Source organism: Mobula birostris, chromosome 7, assembly GCF_030028105.1.
Source record: "Mobula birostris isolate sMobBir1 chromosome 7, sMobBir1.hap1, whole genome shotgun sequence".
Taxonomy (NCBI): domain Eukaryota; kingdom Metazoa; phylum Chordata; class Chondrichthyes; order Myliobatiformes; family Myliobatidae; genus Mobula; species Mobula birostris.
The window spans coordinates 68,905,264-68,927,510 of NC_092376.1; the positions used below are offsets into that span (position 1 = coordinate 68,905,264).

The 22,247-nt window shown below is 39.0% G+C and overlaps 1 protein-coding gene across 3 annotated transcripts in view; it reads right to left on the bottom strand.

Annotated features, from left to right (window-relative positions):
• The window catches only part of LOC140200275 (NADPH oxidase 4), a 148,545-nt gene that overhangs the window by 94,832 nt on the left and 31,466 nt on the right, over positions 1–22,247 (bottom strand). For all 3 annotated transcript variants that reach the window (XM_072263364.1, XM_072263365.1, XM_072263363.1), the window contains 5 exons: positions 19,422–19,506; positions 9,489–9,586; positions 5,482–5,509; positions 566–638; positions 162–242 (listed from right to left, as the gene is read on the bottom strand). In XM_072263364.1, coding sequence (XP_072119465.1) covers positions 162–242; positions 566–638; positions 5,482–5,509; positions 9,489–9,586; positions 19,422–19,506 — 365 coding nt within the window. The remainder of the gene's footprint in view (positions 1–161; positions 243–565; positions 639–5,481; positions 5,510–9,488; positions 9,587–19,421; positions 19,507–22,247) is intronic.

A 22,247-nucleotide genomic window follows, 5' to 3' on the forward strand; every position in this document is an offset into this window, starting at 1 on the left:
CATTGGTGAAATTTTTGCTCAAGTAATTTTTTCAACAGCAAAATCAAAGATAGAACAATTTCTAGACTTTGAAATCTGTAAGTTTCATAATGATAAAGCACAGTAAACTATTGTATGTTTGCTGAAAATTTTCTTAAAAAAACTTACTTCAAATAACTTACCCAGTCACGTGAAGCAGAAGTAAAATATAGAAGACAATGAAGAGGTTGTGTGTATACCAAAAGATGTCATAGTTTGAGTACCTGCAGATCATAAGGGAAATCAGTTCACAGTAATAGCACCCAACCCATAGAGAAAGAAAAAAAAGCCTTCTTCAATATTATTCAAAACTCAAAGTTACTATCAATGTCACCATATACAACCCTGAGAATCATTTTCTTGTGCGCAATCACAGTAAATATAAGAAACACAATAGAATCAATGAAAGACCACTCCCAGTAAGACAGACAACCAGTATACCAAAAAACTGTGCAAATACAAAAAGAAAGAGAAATAATATTAATAATAAATAAAATCCACATATTTTTACTTGGCGATTCAGAAGATATTGCCAGTTTGTTCTTACCTTAGAGAATATGATGAAGATGTACACATTAAAAAAAGCACCAATACCATGAGGAAGCCAGTTACGCCTGGAACTAAATAACAAGATTTTTCATCAACAGCAATATTACAAATGATCAGTTTTTGCAAACGTGAAGTTAAAGACTTTCAAAAATTGAAGAAATGGCCTTCATTGCAAAGTGAATTAAGTATACAAGTGATAATGTACAGAGCTTTGACTAAAACAAGCTTTGTATGCTGTTCAACACACACAAAATGCTGGAGGAACTCATCAGGTCTGGCAGCATCTAGGGAAATAAATAATCAATTGCCTGGAATGGAAGGGGGAAGACACCAGAATAAAAAGGTGGGGGGGGGGGGGAAGGTAAGGAGTACAAACTAGAAGGTGATAGGTGAAGCCAAGTGGTTGGGGGAGGAGATAAGAAGCAGGGAGGTGATAAATGGAAAATGTAAAGGACTGGAGAAAAAGCAATCTGATAGAAGAAGAAAGTGGGCAATGGGAGAAAGGGAAGGAGGAGGGGCACCAGGTAAGAAGAGGAAAAGGGAGAAGGCAGCCAGAATAGGGGATGCAAGAAGTGAGAAACATTACCAGCAGTTAGAGAAATTAATGATCATGCCACCAGATTGGAAGCTACTCAGATAGAATATGAGGTGTTGCTCTCCCAATCTTTATCAGGTCTCACCGATGTAGAGGAGGCCACATCAGGAGCACCAGATACAGCAGACAACCTTAATATATTTGTAGGTGAAGTGTTGCCTAACCTGGAAGCACTGTTTGGGGCCTACATGCAGGTGAGGGAAGAGCATGTGTAGCACTTTTTCTGTTTGCAGAGGTGTGCCAGGAAGATTAGTGGGGAGGGATATAATGGAGAAGGGAATTATGGGGGGAGGGATCCCTGCAGAAAGCAGAGAGTGGGGAGAGATAAAGATGTACTTGGTTTTATGATCCTATTAAAGATAGTGGAAGTTGCAGAAAATGATGTACTGGATGTGGAGGTTCATGAGTAGTCGGTGAGGACAAAAGGAACTCTATCCCTGTTAAGGCAGTGAGAAGATGGAGTGTGGGCAGATGTCCTGGAAATGTGTTTGAGGGCTGCTTTGATGGTAGAGAAAGGGAAACCCCATATTTTGGAGGAGGAGGACAGACAGTCCTCAAACAGTCCTTCCAGGTGAAACAACACTTCACCTACAAATCCTTTGGGGTCACCTACTATATCCAATGCTCCTGATGTGACCTCCTCTACATTGGTGAGGTCCAACGTGGATTGGGAGACCCCTTTGTCAAGCACCTCCACATCATCCACAAAAAGCAAGAATTCCTGGTAGCCAACCATCTTAGTTCCAATCCCCATTCCATTCCAACATGTTGATTCACGCCCTCCTCTACTGTCATGACAAGATCTCTGTCAGGTTGGATGAGCAACACCTCATATTCTGTCTTGGTAGCCTCAACCTGATAGCATAAGCATCGATTTCCCTAACTTTTGGTCATTTTTCCCTGCCCTTCCCTCTTCGTCCATCCCCCACTCACCTCTCCTCCTCTCTTGCCTATATCCTCCCCTTTCCGTTTCCCCCACTCCCTTCAGATTCCTTCTTTTCCATCCCTTTACCTTTCCACTTACCATCTCCTTGCTTCTTATTGCCTCACCACCTACCTGGCTTCACCTATCACGTTCTAGCTTGTACTCCTTTTCCTCCCCCCACATTCTTATTCTGGCCTTTTCCCCCTTCCTTTCTTGTCCTAATGCAGGTTCTTGGCCCGAAATGTCGACTGTTAGTCATTTCCATAAATGCTGCCTGACCAGCTTAGTTTATCCAGCATTTTATGGTCTGGATTTCCAACATCCGCAGAATATCTTGTGTTTTTGAATGCTGTTTACGTCTTTGACCTCCTTGTTTAATAACCATATATTTGATTTTGAGGCAGTGAAAGAAGATTTGCCAGACTATTTTTTAGTGGTTACCTGATGAGGAAAGATTATTTAGGCTGCCCTAAACCCTTCCAAGATTAAAATAACGAGAAGTGATCTTCATAAAAAAAATACAAGATTCTAGTGTGGAACCTGGAATGAGTCTCAGAATGGGTGATGCCTGATTAATGCTGAGACAAGAAAAAGTTTCTTATCTTTCAGGATTTTGAGCCTTTGGAATTCTTGGAATTTCTCCCCCAGAGAGCTATGGTTGCTGAGTGATTACGTATCTTCATACCTCAGATTGACAGATTAATGGACTGCAATTCAATCAGCAGATTGGGCAGGAGAGTGGAGCTAAGGCCAATAATCAGATCTTGTGGGAGATAGAAGCCAGCTCGAGAGAAACAGAACACGAGAAAATCTGCAGATGCTGGAAATCCAAAGCAACATTACACAGAATGAACTCAGCAGGCCAGCAGGTCAGGCAACATCTCAGGAAAAGAGATGCTCCTTTACTCTTTTCCATAGATACTGCCTGGCCTGCTAAGTTCCTCCAGCAGTTTGCGTGTGTTGAGAGAAATAGAGTTAAATTTTCAGGTTAATGACCCCACTGCAGAACTCTTCAGAGCCGTTCCAGAGATCTGAAGCTGAGACATCAATTGGAATTGTTAAATTTTGTTGCACTCTCCTAGACATTGCCTGACATATGGAGTATATCCAGCATCCGTTCGAATTTCTGATTTCCAACATTTGTAGTTCCCTGCTTTGAACATTGGTCTCCTTGTTCTACTGAGAAGAATGGGAAACATAAACACAGATCACCTCACAAACAAAACTGTTCAGAGAAGTTAGAGATCATTCAACATGCCAAAGGAAAAGAAATAACCCACTCCACCTACCACATTTGTTTGGACTTATAAAAGCCAAATATTTGAAGTATCCATTTTTTGCCAGTAAAGAAAATTAAGCATTGAGAACAACCAGTATTCCAGCAATAACTATTGACAACCAATGCTGAGGTGTCCGTGTCTGAGGTGCTCCAACATGTGACCCTCTCAGAGCTACAGCATCAAAAAAATATTTCAATCAGCTGACTTTCCATTATCTTAAGAACAAGGCATTGAGGAGCAGAATGTGAGTATTGTCAAACTCCAAAATTAGCAAAATATCTCAAAGGCTTTCATAATTAATTTTTTTTAGAAGGCAATAGCTTAAAAACAAAGTCAATAAGTAGAATAGTTGGTTGTATATACTGGTACTCTGAAGTATTACCCAATAGACAGCAGATTCATTATAGCATTCTGGTTCGTTCTGTCTAAGCACTCACGGGCACTGGTCAGGCCGTGTGCCACTGTGTTTGGACCCTGGTGCAAACCCCTATACCTCTGTTTGCAGCTCACTAGCAAAGAATTGCCCACAGCTCAGTGTGGAAAGACTGTCTGTAAGGGCTGGTGCTGGGAGCTGGGAGGCAAGCAGTACAACTAGCAGCACTACAATATGCACCTCAAGGTTGCAGCTTAGCTGGCACAGGAAGTGCAGGCCATTGCAGCATCTGCTTCATGTGTTGACACATCCTGTAGACTCCCTTAAAATCTCTTCAGTGGTGGGGAGGGCTTCAATTCATACCAGGCTTCCAAGCACAACAGTGCTGTTGGTAGCACATTACTCTCTACATAATGTTATTACCATTCATTTGCAGCAATGTTGGTATTGCAAGCCTCTGCACATAACACAATAATGACTTATTTTAATGACAACTCCATTAGTGCTCTCATTCCTGGGAATACATCCTGACCACTAAGTCCCAATACATTGGATTCTTATTTATCACTAATTTGAAAGCATGCTAAGCAAGCTGTTTATTAAATTAAAGATTCTTTCTTAGTCCAACCCATTTCATTTATGTTCAGCAAAGGAAGTATCGTTGTACATTCAGGAATTGGTCGGCGGGGGGGTACAGTTACAACATTTAAAAGGCATTTGCAGACATCCCACTTCTCCTGGAAGTTCCGGGAATCTCCCGCATATTGATAGCGGCTCCCTGACGCCTCAAAATTATATACAATATCCCGGAAATCGATTTTTTTGAGAAGGAGAGCCAGCATCCTGATTGGTCTCTTCGTGCTATGTAGACCTATCAGTTTTCTCTGCAGGCAGGCTTTCAGTCAACCTCAAAAATAATGACAGTGTTGCTCGCTGCACTATTTGCAACAGTTAATTTTCTATTGCCCATGGTGGGTTAAAATGTAAAAGACATGATGAGGTGAGGTTAACAGGTGTCATTTGTTCATTAGCATAGCTAACGTTATTTAAACTAGCTGGCTAACTGCTATGGAGCTAATCTATTGATGTCCTATGTGATGAAGCCAAACTCCCTGTAGACTTGCTTAAAGTTGTAATAGAATAAACATGATAATATAAGTACATATTTTAATGTCACATTTTCTGCATATACCCAACTTGATTTATGGATTAGACAAAATCACTAAACAAAGTATTACATACACCCTTGGAGACCGACCGGGGGTGGCGGGGCAGGGTTGCTACCTCCCTGAAATGAGTTTTTGCAGGGTGGGATGTCTGCATTTGGATACATGGAGAGTTATGGGCCAAATGCAGACAACTGGGACTAGCAGGGAGGATATAATGGTTGGCGATGTACAGTTGAGCTAAAGGGCCTTTTTCAGTGCTATATTACTCTATGACTCTAATTATAAAGTGTAATTTCAGGACCAGGATATAAATACCTTCCGAGTTACAGATAAGCACAACTTATGATGTACGTAGTCTACACCATGAACCTTGGTGTAACATTTGCACTGAACCAGAAATTTGATATTAATTATTTTTACCAGCCACCAATGAGAACAGAAAGCATACTTTCTTAAAATGATGCCACACTTTATTCAAATTTGAGATTCTTTTGTCTATCATTGTTGAGGAGAATATGATTGCAGAGTTACTAATTATGCCGAAATAAATGATTTTGCAACATAATACACACCTGTTGTGAAGAGGATTTTTCTGGGATCCTGAAAAATGAAAGAGTTGTACAATTAGAAATGCTCAGATAAGAGTTAAATTGAATCATGCTACAGGTTTCCCACCCCAGGTGATGGGACCATCAGGCCTTAGAAGGTCCATATAAACTAAAATACTCAGTTTTGCCAGAGAACAGATGGAAACTCTATTGTTCAACTTGAGGTAGGTAAGGGTCCATTTATCATCAACAAATATATAAATTATATAACTTGAGATTTGCTTGCTTATGGGTAGCCACATATAGACTGTGAATATACTATGTGGTATGACTTTTAATATATTATTAAAATATACAAAAAGTTAGATTGGGGATGCTTACTTTCAACAGAGGAAGGTTGTTGGTAGCCCCATCTTTAATACTTGCTTAGTACGTAGCAACACAATAGAACTTATGGACATTATGGTAGGTGATCTCGTACAGGCCACTGATATTGAAAACAACATGCAAACATGGCTTTTTTGATAACTACTTTGCACTAGGCTTATTTCATTCCATGGGTGAAAAAAAAAATCAGATTAATTTCCTACACAAGTAAAAGATATTTTCAGATATTTTCTGGCAGTTACTATTCATTGTATATTTTTCACCCATTCATTGTGTATTTTTCTTTGAGGATTCATTGTGTATTTTTCTTAAGAAGTGCTCAGAACCCTAAAGCACAAATTTAAAGGTGAAGCTGAATTACTGGAAATACTCAGCAGAGCAGATCCAGCAAAAGCTGTAGAGACAGACACCATTGCGTATCACTGAACTACATTGGAATTCACCTGATGCTTTACTTGTTTCTCTGCCCTTTGATGTTGCTTGGCCTAGTGTGTATTTCCAGTAAGTTCCATTTTGTTTCTGGTTTGCAGAATCTGTAGTACTTTTGAATCGCAGCTATTTTTTCCCCCAGTTACATTTTACCCTCCAGGAAATCATCCCAGCACCAAGAACTGAAGACTATTGATCCAATTCAGTATGAATGAAATCCATTATCTACTAATTAGTGAAATCACTGAATTTTATTTCTCTACTTAAAGGTAAGGATCTTGTGTTCGTTCCTTCAACCTATTCTTGTGAATAGTTTGAACGCACAAGTCTTTTTATGGTGTACTTGATGTCCGAGTTTGAAATTCTGTGATCTTCATTGAAAAAGAAACGTAAATCAAAAAGAAATCTAACTCAAAGTTTGGAAAAGAAACAGAAAATGTCCTGTCTCAACTACTGAAATGATGTGACAGAGGAAAGATTGGCCACATCAAAGGGCACACATACTCAAGAGATTTTATGAATATTTAAAGTTTAAGTATTTGTGTTCAAAAAAAGCAAGTTTATACAATGTCCAAATTTAAAAGAACCTGATTCATCCATAAGAAAATTTGATACAGAAGTACACAATAGAGAAGCTAGCATGATGCTCCTTCAATCTTGGAACCTTACTGCAACACAACACCTTAATGAAAGTGATATGCCTGAAAAGCAAAAAGCAGAACATGCAAGGGCAGAAAACCAGTAACTTCTAATGAAAATAAGTAACTGAATATCCTAATTTTCAACTCTATTTCCTAGGGAAAAAATAATTTCCTTTTTAGTGAAATTGGCAAAGAATTCAGTTCTGTTTTCCTGAGGGATGCATTTGCTTGGGAGGCTGGGAAATTCAGAGGCCCAATTAGTCAGTTTAGGTGTTGGAAACATTTTTGTGAACATTTTAACTTGTTAGGTATTTTTAAACCTTCTGCTCATTCACACAATTTATGCTGTGTATTCAGATTTCTAATATGTATTTAATTTAGGTGACAGGATGAAGGGAAACAGCTGGTGAGCTGGTGGAAAAGAAAATGAACATATGTATACTGAAACAAAACAGAAGTAACATAATGCTACTGTACAAAAAATACTATTAGAAAATTCAGCTTGACAATTTGTACATCAGCACTTCATAAGAATATGGCCATGGGTGCAATAACTTGTACTTTTCTTTTCTTCAAAACATCATCTTTAGCTAGCTTTTTCTCTTAATACCCAGTAAATGAATCCACAAAGAGAAATGGACACCACTGCAAAATGCAATTCCCAAATCATGAGTGGAGACTTTGGCCTCTCAGGTGATCACTATAACACAGCTGCTCTAAATATAAACATATGGCCATAGACTAAATCCACAGAACACTGTTAAAATCACAGAATCCCATGCAATAAAAACAGAACTTTAACGTTTCCAAACATTGTAGAGCATTGGATTTGGCTACAAAATATCCAACTAGTTTAAACAGATTGCACTTTTTCAACTTTATTCTTAAAGGAGTGTGTTAAGAGTAAAATTGATCAGGGTGCCACAACACACCGAAGGAAGCATCTGTCATTGGCAATGTACAGTAGTTTGTTAAAAGCAAAAAAAATTAGGACCAAAAAACGGTGTCTTGAACCTGATCTGCCATTCAGTTAAATGACAGCTGACCTAATCTAGCCTCTGCTCCACTTGCCAGTATGTTTACCATAAGCTTCAACTTCTCTTCTGACCAAAAAATATCTTGGCCTTGGATAAAGTAAACAATTTAGCCTCTGCAGCTTGCTGGGATAGAAAATTCCAAACAATTCACAAGCTGGAAGAGATGAAATTCCTCATCTCAATCTTAAATGCGTGATCCTTTATTCTGAAATAATATCCTTTGTCTATAGATTACTCGCAAATGAAAACACATCACAGTCACTGCCTTCCTATAATCTTAAATGTTTCAATGAATTACCTCCACTATTTCCAAGCCCCAATCTGCTTCATTAGACATTCCCTTTATCCCAATCAACAATTTCCAAACTGCCTGCACTACAAGTATATCCTTCCATAAATAAGGAGACAGTGTACACTGACATTGGTAGCAAAATATCGCCACAGTTGTATTCCATCTCATCTTTTCGTTCTCCAAATAATTCATTGCATGCCCATGGGAATCCTGGGATTCATGTATGAAGATACCTAGAACATTAGTATTCCTGCACCTCAGAATATCTCTTCATTCAACTAAAACTCTGCTTTTCAGTTTTCCTTCCAAAGTAGATAACCTCACATTCCCCATATGCCAAGTTTTGCCTATACACCTAAGCTATGTCCCTTTGCAGTCTCTGTGTTCTCCTCACAACTTGTTCCTTGTGTCATCAGCAAACCTGGCTGCAACAAATGCTCGGTCCCTTCATCAAATTAGTTGGTATAAATTTTGAAGTGCATCAGTGATCTAAATGCCATCACACTTGCAACCTGAAAATTATTTATTTAACCCAACGAACAGCAGTAATAGGATCTGAATATTTTTCATAGTTCCTGCTTAGAACAAAAAGGCTAGCTACAAAAAATAAAAGATAATTCAACCAAGAAAAGCTGCTCTCTTAAATTCAAAATTGGAAGTCTTTGTGTTTGCTCTTGCCAGCTCGATCTGTGGGAACAATATTCATTGGGCTACAGCAAAAACCCTGCCCAATCATTCCACTGAGGAACAGAAAACCTCAATATCATCTTCACATAAGCTTAAATGACTATGGTCTAAAGTAAAAACCTCCAAAAATTTCTAATGTTTCTCTTCAGGTTCCTCCTACTCTATTTCAATATCTATATCTTATTAATACCATCCAAACTGTCCTTCAACATACTAAATTCCAAAATCTAATATGAGCCCCTGCCCAGAAAAATAGTATGGAATATTTCCCAGGGTATACTCTAAATCACTGGTAAAGGAACAAACAAAATTTGTAAATAGAGTATTGCAACAAGAGATGCATGTTATTTAAATATTCCAGGTATGGTTATTTGTACCAGATCAGACTAGATTATCTCACGTAACAGAGAATTTGAATTAATCTGAGGCAGTAATATCTTTCCACAATTACAATGGTGATTATTTAATTTTTGACTGCATCAATGCAACAAGATTAATAGTTAGTTCTAAAGTGATCCTTCAGCATGGAAAAATATAATGAACACACAGAATACGGACCTCATCCCGGTAACGAGCAACATTGAGGGCTGGAAATTCTTCACTATAATGCAGAGAGAAGTTTAGGGCATTGACCATATGAGCTGCAACATGGACTACTGAAATTAGAAGTGAACAGAAGGTCATGTTACATCAGAATTGTTTACATATCAAGGAAAGAGTTTGATACAAAATCATAAACACTTAACTAATTTCACTCGGACATTACTATATATAATCTCAAAAACAAATTACATAATTACTTGTAATAATTTTGCACAAGATGGCAAATAGCGAGGATGAATTCAAACCTCCACTGTTCATACTAAGAAACATAGGTCTGCCAATTTTTAACTGTGTGTGGTCATGCATAACATTTTATTAAAAAAGAGAAAATGGGAACAATTTGCGCAAGTGCAGGACATACTTGATATTAGATTTGGCTTCAATCATTACTACTATAAAACAAAGCTCATTGTTATGTGGAAAAGGTGTGGAGAGCATAAACTGTTGCCAAAACAGAACATGGTAATGGGATACCTGTGACCTCAATGTCTTTCATATTATTTATATTTCTGTTCAAGAATTTTAAAAGCAGCTTAGAGTTACAGAACTAAGCATGACTGGAGCAAGTAAAATATTAAGTTTTTTGAAGGAACAGACGAGGTCAATTAATTCAATTGAATTATTTACTTCAGTGAGGTTGTTACAAAAAAACCCACAATATTCCACAACTGGCATCTTTACGTATTTAGTTCTCCTATTTTCCCATTATTTGTGTCCTGTCTCTTAGTATTCCTGATACAGAAGCAACACTTTTCAGCCTTAATTCAATTTAGAAATCTAATTACAGTGGGCAGGGAAGTCTGATTATCTGCACAAAATGTAACATAGTGAACCTATGGAAATCTGTTTCACCCAAAAGCATTATTGCTTATCTGGCTGTGGACTTTACACTCTTTTGGTGCACCAAAAATATATTGCATCTAAAATCAAAGCCCGCTTAAATCTAGGTCTCCCTTAAAAATACCAATATTTGGTAAAGAAGCCAAAAAGGAATGCACTGTAATTTCTTAGGACACAAATCTTGTGCACTAAAAAGGAGCCTGTATGGTTTTCATCAAGAGCTTATTACCAAACTCACAACTTTACTGCATTGATTGCTGGGAAGAGAGTTATTAATTAAAGATCACTCCCCATGGCAATGCAGTAGTCAAAGACTGTCATGGAGATGAGGAAAATGTCAGAGAAAATGCATGTTCATGAAGCTTTGGCACATGCGATTTTGAACCAAAGATGATAATTAAGGGCACAATGGTATGTAGCTCACAACGGAGTTGAAAAATTCTGAAATCCACGAAGGCACCACACTGATTAGTTCACCATAATGCTGACCATAAGAGGCTGACACTGAGATAAGCTGTTTACAATATATCAGGATAGTGCTGACACGTTAATTCTGGTCTCATTTCTAAACCCTATACCAAATGCTCCGAGGTTTATATTATTTTTATTTAGAGATGCAGCACAGTACAAGGCCCCTCTGGCCCAACTAGCCCATGCCACCCAAATATACCCATGTATCCAATTAACCTACTAACCCATGCCACCCAATTATACCCATGTATCCAATTAACCTACTAACCCCTGTGATTCTGGAATGTGCGTGGGAACCACAGCTCCAGAGGAAACCCACTTGTCACAGGGAAAATGTACTAACTCCTTACTGACAGTGGCTGAAATAAACCCAGGTCGCTAGTGCTGTAAAAGTGTCACACTGACCACTACACTATCGTGCTGCCCTTTTCCTTTATGAAAATGAAAAATAAATCTCAGATTCTGGAAATCTGAAATACAGGTAGAAAATGATGGAAATGCTAAGCACATCAGTTCTGACAGAGGATCAGAAAGTGTCTTCAACCTGGGATGGTAACGCTGTTCATTCCACAGATGGATGCAAGGCACATAGATGTAAGGAAAATTGCAGACTACGGGCTATGTAGGAGGGAAGGTTCAAATTGATCATGGACTAAGTTTATATTGGTCAGCATAACATCATTGTCCAAAGGCTGTACTGTGCTGTGCTGCTCTCTGTTGCATATTTTGTGAATGAAAAGCAATGACCACAGGTTTCACCACAAGCTCCAATTTCTACCATCAGTGGACAACATGTGCTGTGCATGTTCAGCTATTAGATGCATGTGTGAGTAGATTTGCTTGGGCCTCTCTCCAAGAGATTCTGGGGAAAAAAAACAAGTGCAAATGGGTCCAACTTTCTAGGCAAGGACATTTTAACTACTTGTAGACTGGATGTATCTTCATCATTCCAATTAACTTGTAATATTTCTCTGTCATCTCTTCTACTCCAGCACAGAGCAGTATTCTTTTACCCAAGTGGGCTGATTCTATAAGGATCCAATGGCGTTATCGTCAACCTCAAAACCAGCCTACCCAAAGGTCTAGCAGTGTTGGAAGAAACAGAAAATTTAAACACACATCAGCCTGCAGCTATGCCTGGAATCCTTACATGTACATCTTCTGAATCTACCTGAACTTTACTAAAGACATCTGGACTTAAAGAAGCAAATGCAAAAAAAAAAAAAATAAAAATAATTCGCACTTGACTTTCAACCTATGCCGATGCTTTTCTAATCAGTGGGAATCTATTGGCTTCCTCTCTGTCCAACAGGTCATCTCTCAAGAAATTGAGATAACAGACAAAGAATATTGCTTCTATCATATTTCCACAGCTACACAGTTTAATAGTTACCAAAATTTGTCTCCTGATGTGACTGCCAAAAATAATATCATTTCAACTATCTTTGCACCTGAGCAATTCCTTGGGATAAGAGTCAGGAAATCCTATTGTACATTATCCCATTACTTCCCCATACTATTCCCACTAAAAATAAATACACCGCTGTCTTCAACAGTTTGGTGCCTTGTGCTTCTTTAACACAGAGGAAAATTTTAAGGAAAAAATGATGAGAAGTCCAAATAGCTTCCAAAATTGAAATGAGAGCGAAGTTTTCATACATGCATGGTGGATTCAAGGGTGTGAATGGCTATTGGGAAATGTCCTTTTCATCCAGTGCAAGACAGTATGACCATATAAGAATCATAGATGTCAACCTCCATAAACAGCAACATAATTGATCCTCAATCTCCGGAGGGGAAAGCCCCGAATCCTCAGCTTCGCTTGTTGCTCGGCGGCCGGGATGGGGTTGAAGCACTCGGCAGGGATGGTGCCCGGTGTCGAAGGGCTGGTCGGAGGCACGAAGTTTTCGGACGGACTCAGAGTCCGCTGGGGTTGGGTGTTTCCAAAGCATCGACAGTTGACAGTGCCTGGAGGTTTATGGCAGAGAGAGCTTCTCCCTTCTGCCGCCTGCTATTGGGGACTATCGGGAGTCAATCGGAACTTTGAGACTTTTTTTTAAACCGTTCCCATGGTCTGTTCTTTATCAAATTGTGGTATTGCTTTGCACTGTTGTAACTATATATTATAATTATGTGGTCTTGTCAGTGTTAGTCTTTGGTTTGTCCTGTTTTTTTGTGATATCACTCTGGAGGAACATTGTATCATTTCTTAATGCATGCATGCATTTCTAAATGACAATAAACGAGGACTGAGTGTCCTCATAATCTAATAATAATTGCAAATTCCTAACAATCATTTTTGGAAAATGAAGAGCATGTTAACAAATACTGCTGGTAATAGATAAATTCACTAGAAATTTGACTTTACAAATTCTTGTTTGTTTTTATATTTGATCAGATCCAGAGTATCAATTATCTCATTCCCCTTTACACTTGTATACTCAAAATAACATTAAACAATCTTGAGTTATGAATCTCCAAAGCCTTCTGTAGTTTCCTTCATTCATGTTAATACACTGCTTCATACTAATGGCATCTTATTCTAAGCCACCCTGGTGATGTTAAAATATTGCTGTTTTTAAAGTATAATTGCCTATTAAACTCACTGCTGGTCCTTAACAGTTCAGTTCCTGTTTAATGATGTGATAATTGTTAATGCACTGTCAATGAAGTCCTCTGGCTCAGAAAGCAAAATCTTATGCCACTCAAACTTATTTTATGAGAAGGAAAACCTAAAAAAAATCTAGTTTAAATAAAAAATAACCTTTGATTGTTATTATTTTCTCATTTTTAACTTTGCTCTTTTTTCTATATCTGATTAAACTTGACTTTGTCATTCTCCATTGTTACAAAGTTTCTTTTTCAATCGTTAAACCTCATTGGCTAAGGAGGTACAAAGTTAGTCCCATGCTATCCTATTTCCAGCTCATACTTATGCAAGTTAAAGCATAAAGTAGTGTCTGAAGGAAAACATTATATGCCAGATCCTACATGATCCCACATGTAAAGGTCAGCATTTGGAATTCTGAAAGATACCAATTACTATGGACTGTGACCTACTCTTCACTCTCTCTGGGCTATATCAGAAACTAAATATCCAGTAATCAAGTAAAGATTTTCTTTAAAATTATGCATTCTCTATTTTTTTCTTTAACCTTCTTCTCCAAATTGTATCATCTGGGAGGCAATTTTCTGTTCCACAGGGAGTGATGGTCTTTCAAATCACAAGCAAGAGAAAATCTGCAGATGCTGGAAATCTGAGCAACACACACACACACAAAATGCTGGAGGAATTCAGCAGGCCAGGCAACATCTATGGAAAAAAGTACAGTTGATGTTTTGGGCCGAGACCCTTTAGCAGGACTGGAGAGAAAAAGCTGAGGAGTAGATTTGAAAGGTGGGGGGAGGGGAGAAAGAAACACCAGGCAATAGGTGAAACTTGGAGGAGGGAGGGATGAAGCAAAGAGCTAGGAAGTTGATTAGTGAAAGAGACAGAAGGGCACGGAGGAAAGAAAAAAAGGGAGGGAGAAGCACCAGAGGGAAGCGAAGAGCGGGCAAGGAAATAACATGAGAGAGGGACACGGGAATGGGAAATGGTGAAGGGCAGGGAAGGCATTACTGGAAGTTTGAGAAATCAATGTTCATGCCATCAGGTTGGAGGCTACCCAAATGGAATATAAGGTGTTGTTCCTCCAACCTAAGTGAGGCCTCATCCCAACAGCGGAGGAGGCCATGGATGGTCATAGCGGAATGGGAATGGGAAGTGGAATTAAAATGGGTGGCCACTTGGAGATCTCGCTTGTTCTGGCTTGGCGAAGTGGCCTCCCAATCTACGTCGTGTCTCACCGTGTTTTGGCCCAAAACATCGACTGTCCTTTTTTCCATAGATGTTGCCTGGCCTGCTGAGTTCCTCCAGCATTTTGTGTGTGTGTTGAGTGATGGTCGTTGGTAACTTTCCATGGTTTTCTGTTGTACAGACAAGCCTGCAGACATCCCACCCTGCAAAAACTCATTTCAGGGAGGTAGCACCATCAATTTGCAGGAGACTTCCAGGAGAGGTGGAATGTCTGCAATAGAGTAGCTCCTTAGCAGCTAGCCAGCCAGTTCAAAAATAACGTTAGCTATGCTAATGAACCAATGACACCTGTTACACTCACCTCAACGTCTTTACAGTCTTAACCCACCATGGGCAATAGAAAAGTCCCTGTTGCAAACAGTTCAGCGAGCAACACTGTCATTATTTTTGACCCCTATTAGGCAGGGGTACACTTTAGTGTAGTCTGGGGTGATGTACATTTTATATTTTTTTGGAACACTCTGCCATGGCGCTCTCGTGCTCTCACTTGCTTGCTCTCGTGCTCTCGCTTGCTTTCTCTCGTTTTCTCTCTTGTTCTCTCGCGCTCTCTCGCTTGCTTTCTTTCTCGTGCTCTCTCTCACGCGCTCTCGCTTGCATTCTCTCTCGCGCTCTCGCTCTCTCTCACGCACGCACTCTCGCGCTCTCTGCTTTCTCTCACTCACTCGCTCTCAAAAGAATTGATTTCCGTGATATTATATATAATTTGTGGGCATCAGGGAGCCACTACTCATATGCAGAAGACTCCCGGAACTTCCGGGAGAGGTGGGATGTCTGAGCCTGGAGAGGAAGTGCCATCCTCACTAAAGTCAGTCTCCAATTATCCTGGAAAATTACACTTGGGCAATTGTAAACATGGAGACTAAACATAAACCAGGGACTTAGACTAAATGTTAGGAGCAATTATAATGCTTTAGATGAGTCTAAGTAACTCTTCACACATCACACCACTTGCTACACTGCTCGATACATCAAGACAAAGCAAGAAAACAACCTCCGCCTTTCAACACCTCTGTCCACCAAATGCTCCGCTTAAAACCTCCGCTAATGGCCTCATTAAAAAAAACTGTCACAGACCCCACAGCACTTTCATACAAATTCAATATCTTCTTGCCTATCACTTTTGTTTTTACAAAAGCAAGCACAAGCGAAGTACAGATTCAAGCTAACGAAATCTTGAAAGGCAAAAGGCTACATTCAGCTCTGTGGTATGATCCAAACTGCAGTATTGTCTTAGGATACTTATATTGTTTGTTTGGTTTCCTTTGAATTAAGGTACTAGGAACAGACAGAAAGAAGTAAATTTGCCTATATTGTTACATTTGACAATGAGCCAGTCTAAAAATTCTTCCTTAGTTAGGCAGCAGCGTTTGCTGGATTTCAAGTCAGAAATGTGTACAAAGAAAATTATCCCCAGTAGATGGCATTTAAATGCACGATATAGATATGTCAGGACATTGTATACTGTGTATTTGTATTTTCTCTCTGAAATTCATTCTATTCAAGTCAATAAATGATCTTTGTGGTCAAACCATGGACACGTTTTTGAAGTACAGCAAAAGCTGAAAACGTCAGAACAATGAAAAGCAATGAATTCAAATTAAGTCCCATACAAACAAAAACTGGGCATGCTTAATAGTGAGAAAATTTTTTTTTAAAAAGTGAAGTTCATCTATCCTAACAGTATTAAATAAATTTAAATGTCCACAGTGTCTGAATTTTAGTCCTCTTTTACTTTTCATCGCCACCTGGTATTAATAGACAAACACATACAGAACAAAACTAATCCAATTTTTAGGAAAAGTCAACTAAGTAAGGAAATGCACAGAGAACGCTGGACCAAAAGAGTTCATGATTGAACCAAGAGATTTCACAGAATACATCCAACCATCTAATTTTAAAAGCACATTGCACCTACAAGTCAATAGTTGCTTAATAATCTAAAAGTTATACACAACTAACAATTAGACATCTGTGCCCATTTTTAATTTGTGAATCATGCATAAAAGTAAAATTCTCTGTTATTAAGTATTTGTGCTCTCCCCTGGTCATATTGCACCTGTGTACAGATGTTGTTTGTACATTTTAGTTCCCACACATGATAGTATCATCTGCATAAGAAGCTTGTTTCAGTTACTTAATTACCAAATCCAAAACTAAATTGTGATACTGCAAAGACTGCAAATTCCACAGTATCTGAGCTCAGTGGTATTGAGCCAGAATCACCATCCTGCTTCTATTTGGGGGTTTCTGGCCTTTGTCTCAGCCTAAAGGTGACACCTCAAAAAGGCAGCATTATCATTAAGGAGATGCATCACCTGGAACATGCCTTCTTCTCTGTGCTACCTATCTAAGAGGAGGTACCTGAGCCTGAAGACACACACTCGACATTTCTTCCCCTCCGCCATCAGATCTTTGAATGGACAATGAACCCATGAACACTTCCTTGGCATTTTCCCCCCACTTTTGCCGCTACTTATTTTGTTATATATATATATATATATATATAAAAAAACACACACACACACACACACACACACACACACCTTATTGCAATTTATAGTTTTTCTAACTAGGTACTGCTGCTGCTAAACGGCAAATTTCATGACATATGCCAGTGATATTAAATGTAATTGTATTTCTGGTCCTGATTCAATCCTTTGGTCTCTAGCCTCCACCTCAGATTCATCCCACGAGCTGCAGCCTGTGTCTTTGCCACATCTACAGCCTGATGCTTATCCGTTAAATCACAACCTGTTTCTCTACTGGACCTAAAATAAAACTAATAAGTTCCCTGAACTGGAGCAATAAACTGTTGTGCACTCAGTGATGTGTATTAACAAAAAATAGCAATATATATCAAGGTAAAAATTTCCAAACACATAGCTTAATTGTTTTGAACTGAATAGTAAATGCTAATGTGATTTTCCCCCCAAAACAAACACGCTGACTGACTTTGACTAACTTTAACAGAAGTAAACACTACCTTTCTCTAATTCTGTCTGGCTCAGCATAATTTTTTGACGCTTATACAGTAATTTGGATAGAGCTCTTCTAAGGAGAGAAAATGAACCAGAGGTTTGTAAGCTCTGTTCTGCAGAATTCACTTACTATGAAATGAGAAACACGTCAGGTTGAAAGTAATGAACCCTGCATGGTGTAGCTTCTTCTGTGATTTTTTTAAAATATGAAATACGTCTGCAAAACGCACCAAAGTTGCATTCTAGGTTCATGATCATCCATGGTCTGACCATCATCCCTTACACTCCATGCCCCATCACAGTCGTCAATCCCTGCCCTAGACAGCATTCATCCTTGTCCCTAATGCGCAGCTTTGACCTCACAGTCCACCAGCCCCATCAGGACATTCCATTGCTCAGGGTCCTTGTGCCATAAATCTCCTCAAACTTGAGGCTGTCTTGGAGGTATCGCTTTAATACTTTCCATGTGTATTAACAAAAAAACGATAGTTATTGAGGAAAAACAAGTTGATGCGGCAGCAGCAGTAACATCTCTTACAGGAGGTAAACTACTTAAAGTAAGGATATTCAAATTTCACAGTATTTTTGTGAATTCTGATTTGGGTTTACAATATACCTGACACTTACGAGGGGCGACTGATAAGTTCATGGCCTAACATAGAAGGAATCAATGTTAGAAAACCTAGCACATTTATTTTTCAACATAGTCCCCTCCTACATGTACACACTTAGTCCAGCGGTTGTGGAGCATATGGATCTTGGACCTCCAGAAAGTGTCCATAGCATGGGTGATTGATAAGTTCATGGCCTAAGGTAGAAGGAGATGAGTTATTAACTTCAAACTTTCTGCATAATCACTCAAAGAGTTGAACTGCATGTGCACGTAACGAGAGCTGTATAACTCATCTCATTCTACCTTAGGCCACGAACTTATCACCTATCTGTGGACACTTTCTGGAGGTCCAAGATCCGTATGCTCCACGACCGCTGGACTAAGTGTGTAAATGTAGGAGGAGACTATGCTGAAAAATAAATGTGCTAGGTTTTCTAAAATTGACGCCTTCTACCTTAGGCCTCGAACTATCAATCACCCCTCGTATTTAGTGTACCAAATTGCTTTAAGTCCATCGTCTAAATTCCCCACATTCTCCTTCAGTGGTACACAGGTTTATTAAATCTTTTATAAAATGTTGATATTTTTAGAAAGTCATGGTGTTTCCGATATCTTTCCACATTTCTACAGAGGAACAATAAATTGGGCAAAGAAATATTATTTGACTTTGAAGGCACAACCGGGAAAACAAAAAGGTTTATGTCCATCACAACAGGAGAGCTAAGTAGAATGACATAAACAAACTAATGTGAACTCACACAAAATAAAAACTGAAAATGCTGGAAATACACAGCAGGTCAGATCACATCTCTGGGAAGAAAAACCAGAGTTAACATTTCAGGTCAAGGTGCTTCGTTGACTCCATTGCCTCTTCCCTGCTGAATTTTTCCAGCCTGTTATGTTTTAGTTTTCTAGCATCTGCTGTTTTTATTTTCAGATTTCCACTGAATTCCAACAATTCTCATTCTAGATAACAACCCCAACTGCAACTATTTCTTCAGGAACAATAACAGGCTGAATTAACGTTAACAAATTCCATGACTTATGCCAGTGAAATTAAACCTGATTCTGATTTTGATACATAATGCACAATGATTGCATTTTACTTTGACAATGCAGGGCTTTCTTACCTGAAAACAGACATATCGTAAAACCACATGTAATATGAAAAGTTTTACTCTTATCCAGCAATCTTCTTGCTTTTCTACTCATAATCTGTGAAGAAAATTATGAATCATTAAAAATATTTGAAAATAAGGAAGTGATAAATTTAGTTCAGAAAGACTTTACGACAGTTCTAAATGATGGCAGGTAGAAACTAGCACATCTATAGATTATATCTACCCCATTGCACAATAGCATTAAGATATCCTAATTTAAATGCAGTAAGTGATGCTTAAGATATCAATCTATCTTACTCTTTGAGCTTTACTTAGTGAGAAGAGTTTTAAACCAACGGAAAATATGTTTAGGAGAAAACAGGAAGTAAAAGAGCATAAAACTACCAATCACAAACAAGGGAAAAACTGCAGATGCTGGAAATCCCAGCAATACACAAAATGCTGGAGAAACTCAGCAGGCCAGGCAGCATCTGTGGAAAAAAGTACTTTTTCTATAGATGCTGCCTCGCCTGCTGAGTTCTTCCAGCATTTTGTGTGCGCGACATCAACTGTACTTTTTTTCCATAGAAGCTGCCTGGCCTGCTGAGCTCTTCCAGCATTTTGTGTGTGTTGCTCAGATAAAACTACCAATTTCTGAATTTAACCCAAATATTTGAATACTCCCCAGGAGGGCTGGCTTGTTAGTTCAAATCTATTAATTGTTCATTGGGAACAACCTTAACAGGAATTTTAAAAGTTAATTCAGCCTCCAATGCTTCCTAAAATATATCAGTGAAATCACAGAGGGGCCATTGTAGGACTGTGTTGGAGCTGATAAATACACAAGTAAATACGATAATTGGTAATGCAGCCTCAGCAAACTCTGAAATGCTTTAGGAATTATCTTGTTTTTCTCTTTAGGAAATTTGTGGAGGAAGTTTTTGTAGTATTTCAGGGGTTGCTGCTGTTCAGTTTCAATACATTGACACTAGACAATTCCCCACAAATCAAGGGTGCTGCTAATGAAGCAATATTCCATAAACCAGGCCAGAACACCAATGTACAACCAAAAGATTCTGAAGCTGTAACAGGTTTGCCCATCTGCAGCTACATACAAGAGATGGTATCAGAGGAGAAATCCAGGAAGTCAGCCCCCCTGTCTATAGAGTTTTTGAAACCATCCGAGATGGTGGACTGCTGAATGATGTAAGGAATCACAGACAATGATCTACAATTTTAAAATATTTTTCTTTTCTATTCTATCTACTAAATGAACCACCTTGGGGTTTTCCCCACAGACTATTTCACAAGCACGTTGCTGCCTCTTCAAAGTCCAAATGATTAAAAGCTGTGTGCAATTATCACTGGGTGAAATAGAATTCTGTCACCAAGTAGCAGTAAGTCCCCCATCCCTCTATCTGCAATATCCGTGTATTCCATCTGCGGTTAGACAAGGGCCACCTTTTCTGCAGATTGCGTGGAAGGATGAGGAATATTGAAGAATATCAATGATAACCAAAGTGGACCTTTGAACCATGAAGTTGACCTGACATGACATAAGACTGAATATCTGATGAGTGGATGGCAATGTAAGGAGATGCACACAAGTGTACTTGTAAGGTGCAATGAGAAATAATGTTATACTTATTTAGAGATACAGCATGGAAAAGGCACTTCTGGCCCAAAGATCCGTGCTGGCCAACAACAACTCACCTATTTACAACTAGCCTAATCATAGGACAATTACAATGATAAATTAACCTACTAACCTACTTTGGGCATTGGGAGGAAACTGAAGTACCTGGAGGAAACCCACGCAGCCATGGGGAGAACGTACAAACTCCTTACAGACGGTGCTGGAATTGAGCTCCAAACTCCAATGCGCCAAGCTGAAATAGCATTGGGCTAAATTAGCGTAGCGACCCACAGTAGGGTGCCCAGTGCGCACTGGAATTTAGAGGACTGACTGAATGGATAGCAATAATACCATCAGGGTGCAGGTGATGCTAGGCTCACTTTCCCCAATTTGATAGGTCATTAAACTACTTTAGGCATTAAATTCATCAGTTGGGTAATCACATTCTGACTGCTGCTTCAAGGGTCAACTGCAGTCAAATCTTTCTTTCCTTACAGTGTAACATCAGACAATACATCACTGAATCTTAGGTTGCCTTAGATCATCACACCGTCTATTTCCTCTCTGTTATTCAGCTAAATCACAGCCCATCACCAGATTCTATCAAATGTTATTGTAAGAAAGCTACTGGACTCAAAAGAAGTCTGCACTGGTTCTATACGCCATTAATCCAGTTAATCACACTGTCATGCAGTTTCCCTAGAACTCTGAACATTTGTTCTATGGAGGCATATCCCCTCAGTCTCTCTGTTCTTGTATCCTTCTAGAATTGTCCTCTCCAATTTATATTGCCTCTTCTTGTTCTTTCTACTAACAGCAGACACTTACCACATAACCCACCAGCCTATCTATTGTGTCTTGAAATCTATTACTATCCTCCTCAAAATTCACAACATCTCCAAGTATTGTGTCATCTTACAATGTAATTCTGAACTGTGCATTTGTAAATGAGTCATACACACACAAAGCAGAAAGCCCAGTAACGATACATTAATGCTGTGACTGTATTAAAGCTATTTACTTATGTATGTGGCTGGCACCCACATATCACCATCCTCCCTCACACCCAGCACATAGGTAAGTTAACTTAAAATACAGCCAGCCCAAGCTGTAAATTTGACGATGTGTTGCAACTAACCAAGATATTTTGGTCAGCATGGGCCAGCTGGGACACACAGCCTGCTTCCAGGCTGCGTGACTCTGCGACTCTAAGAGAAAAA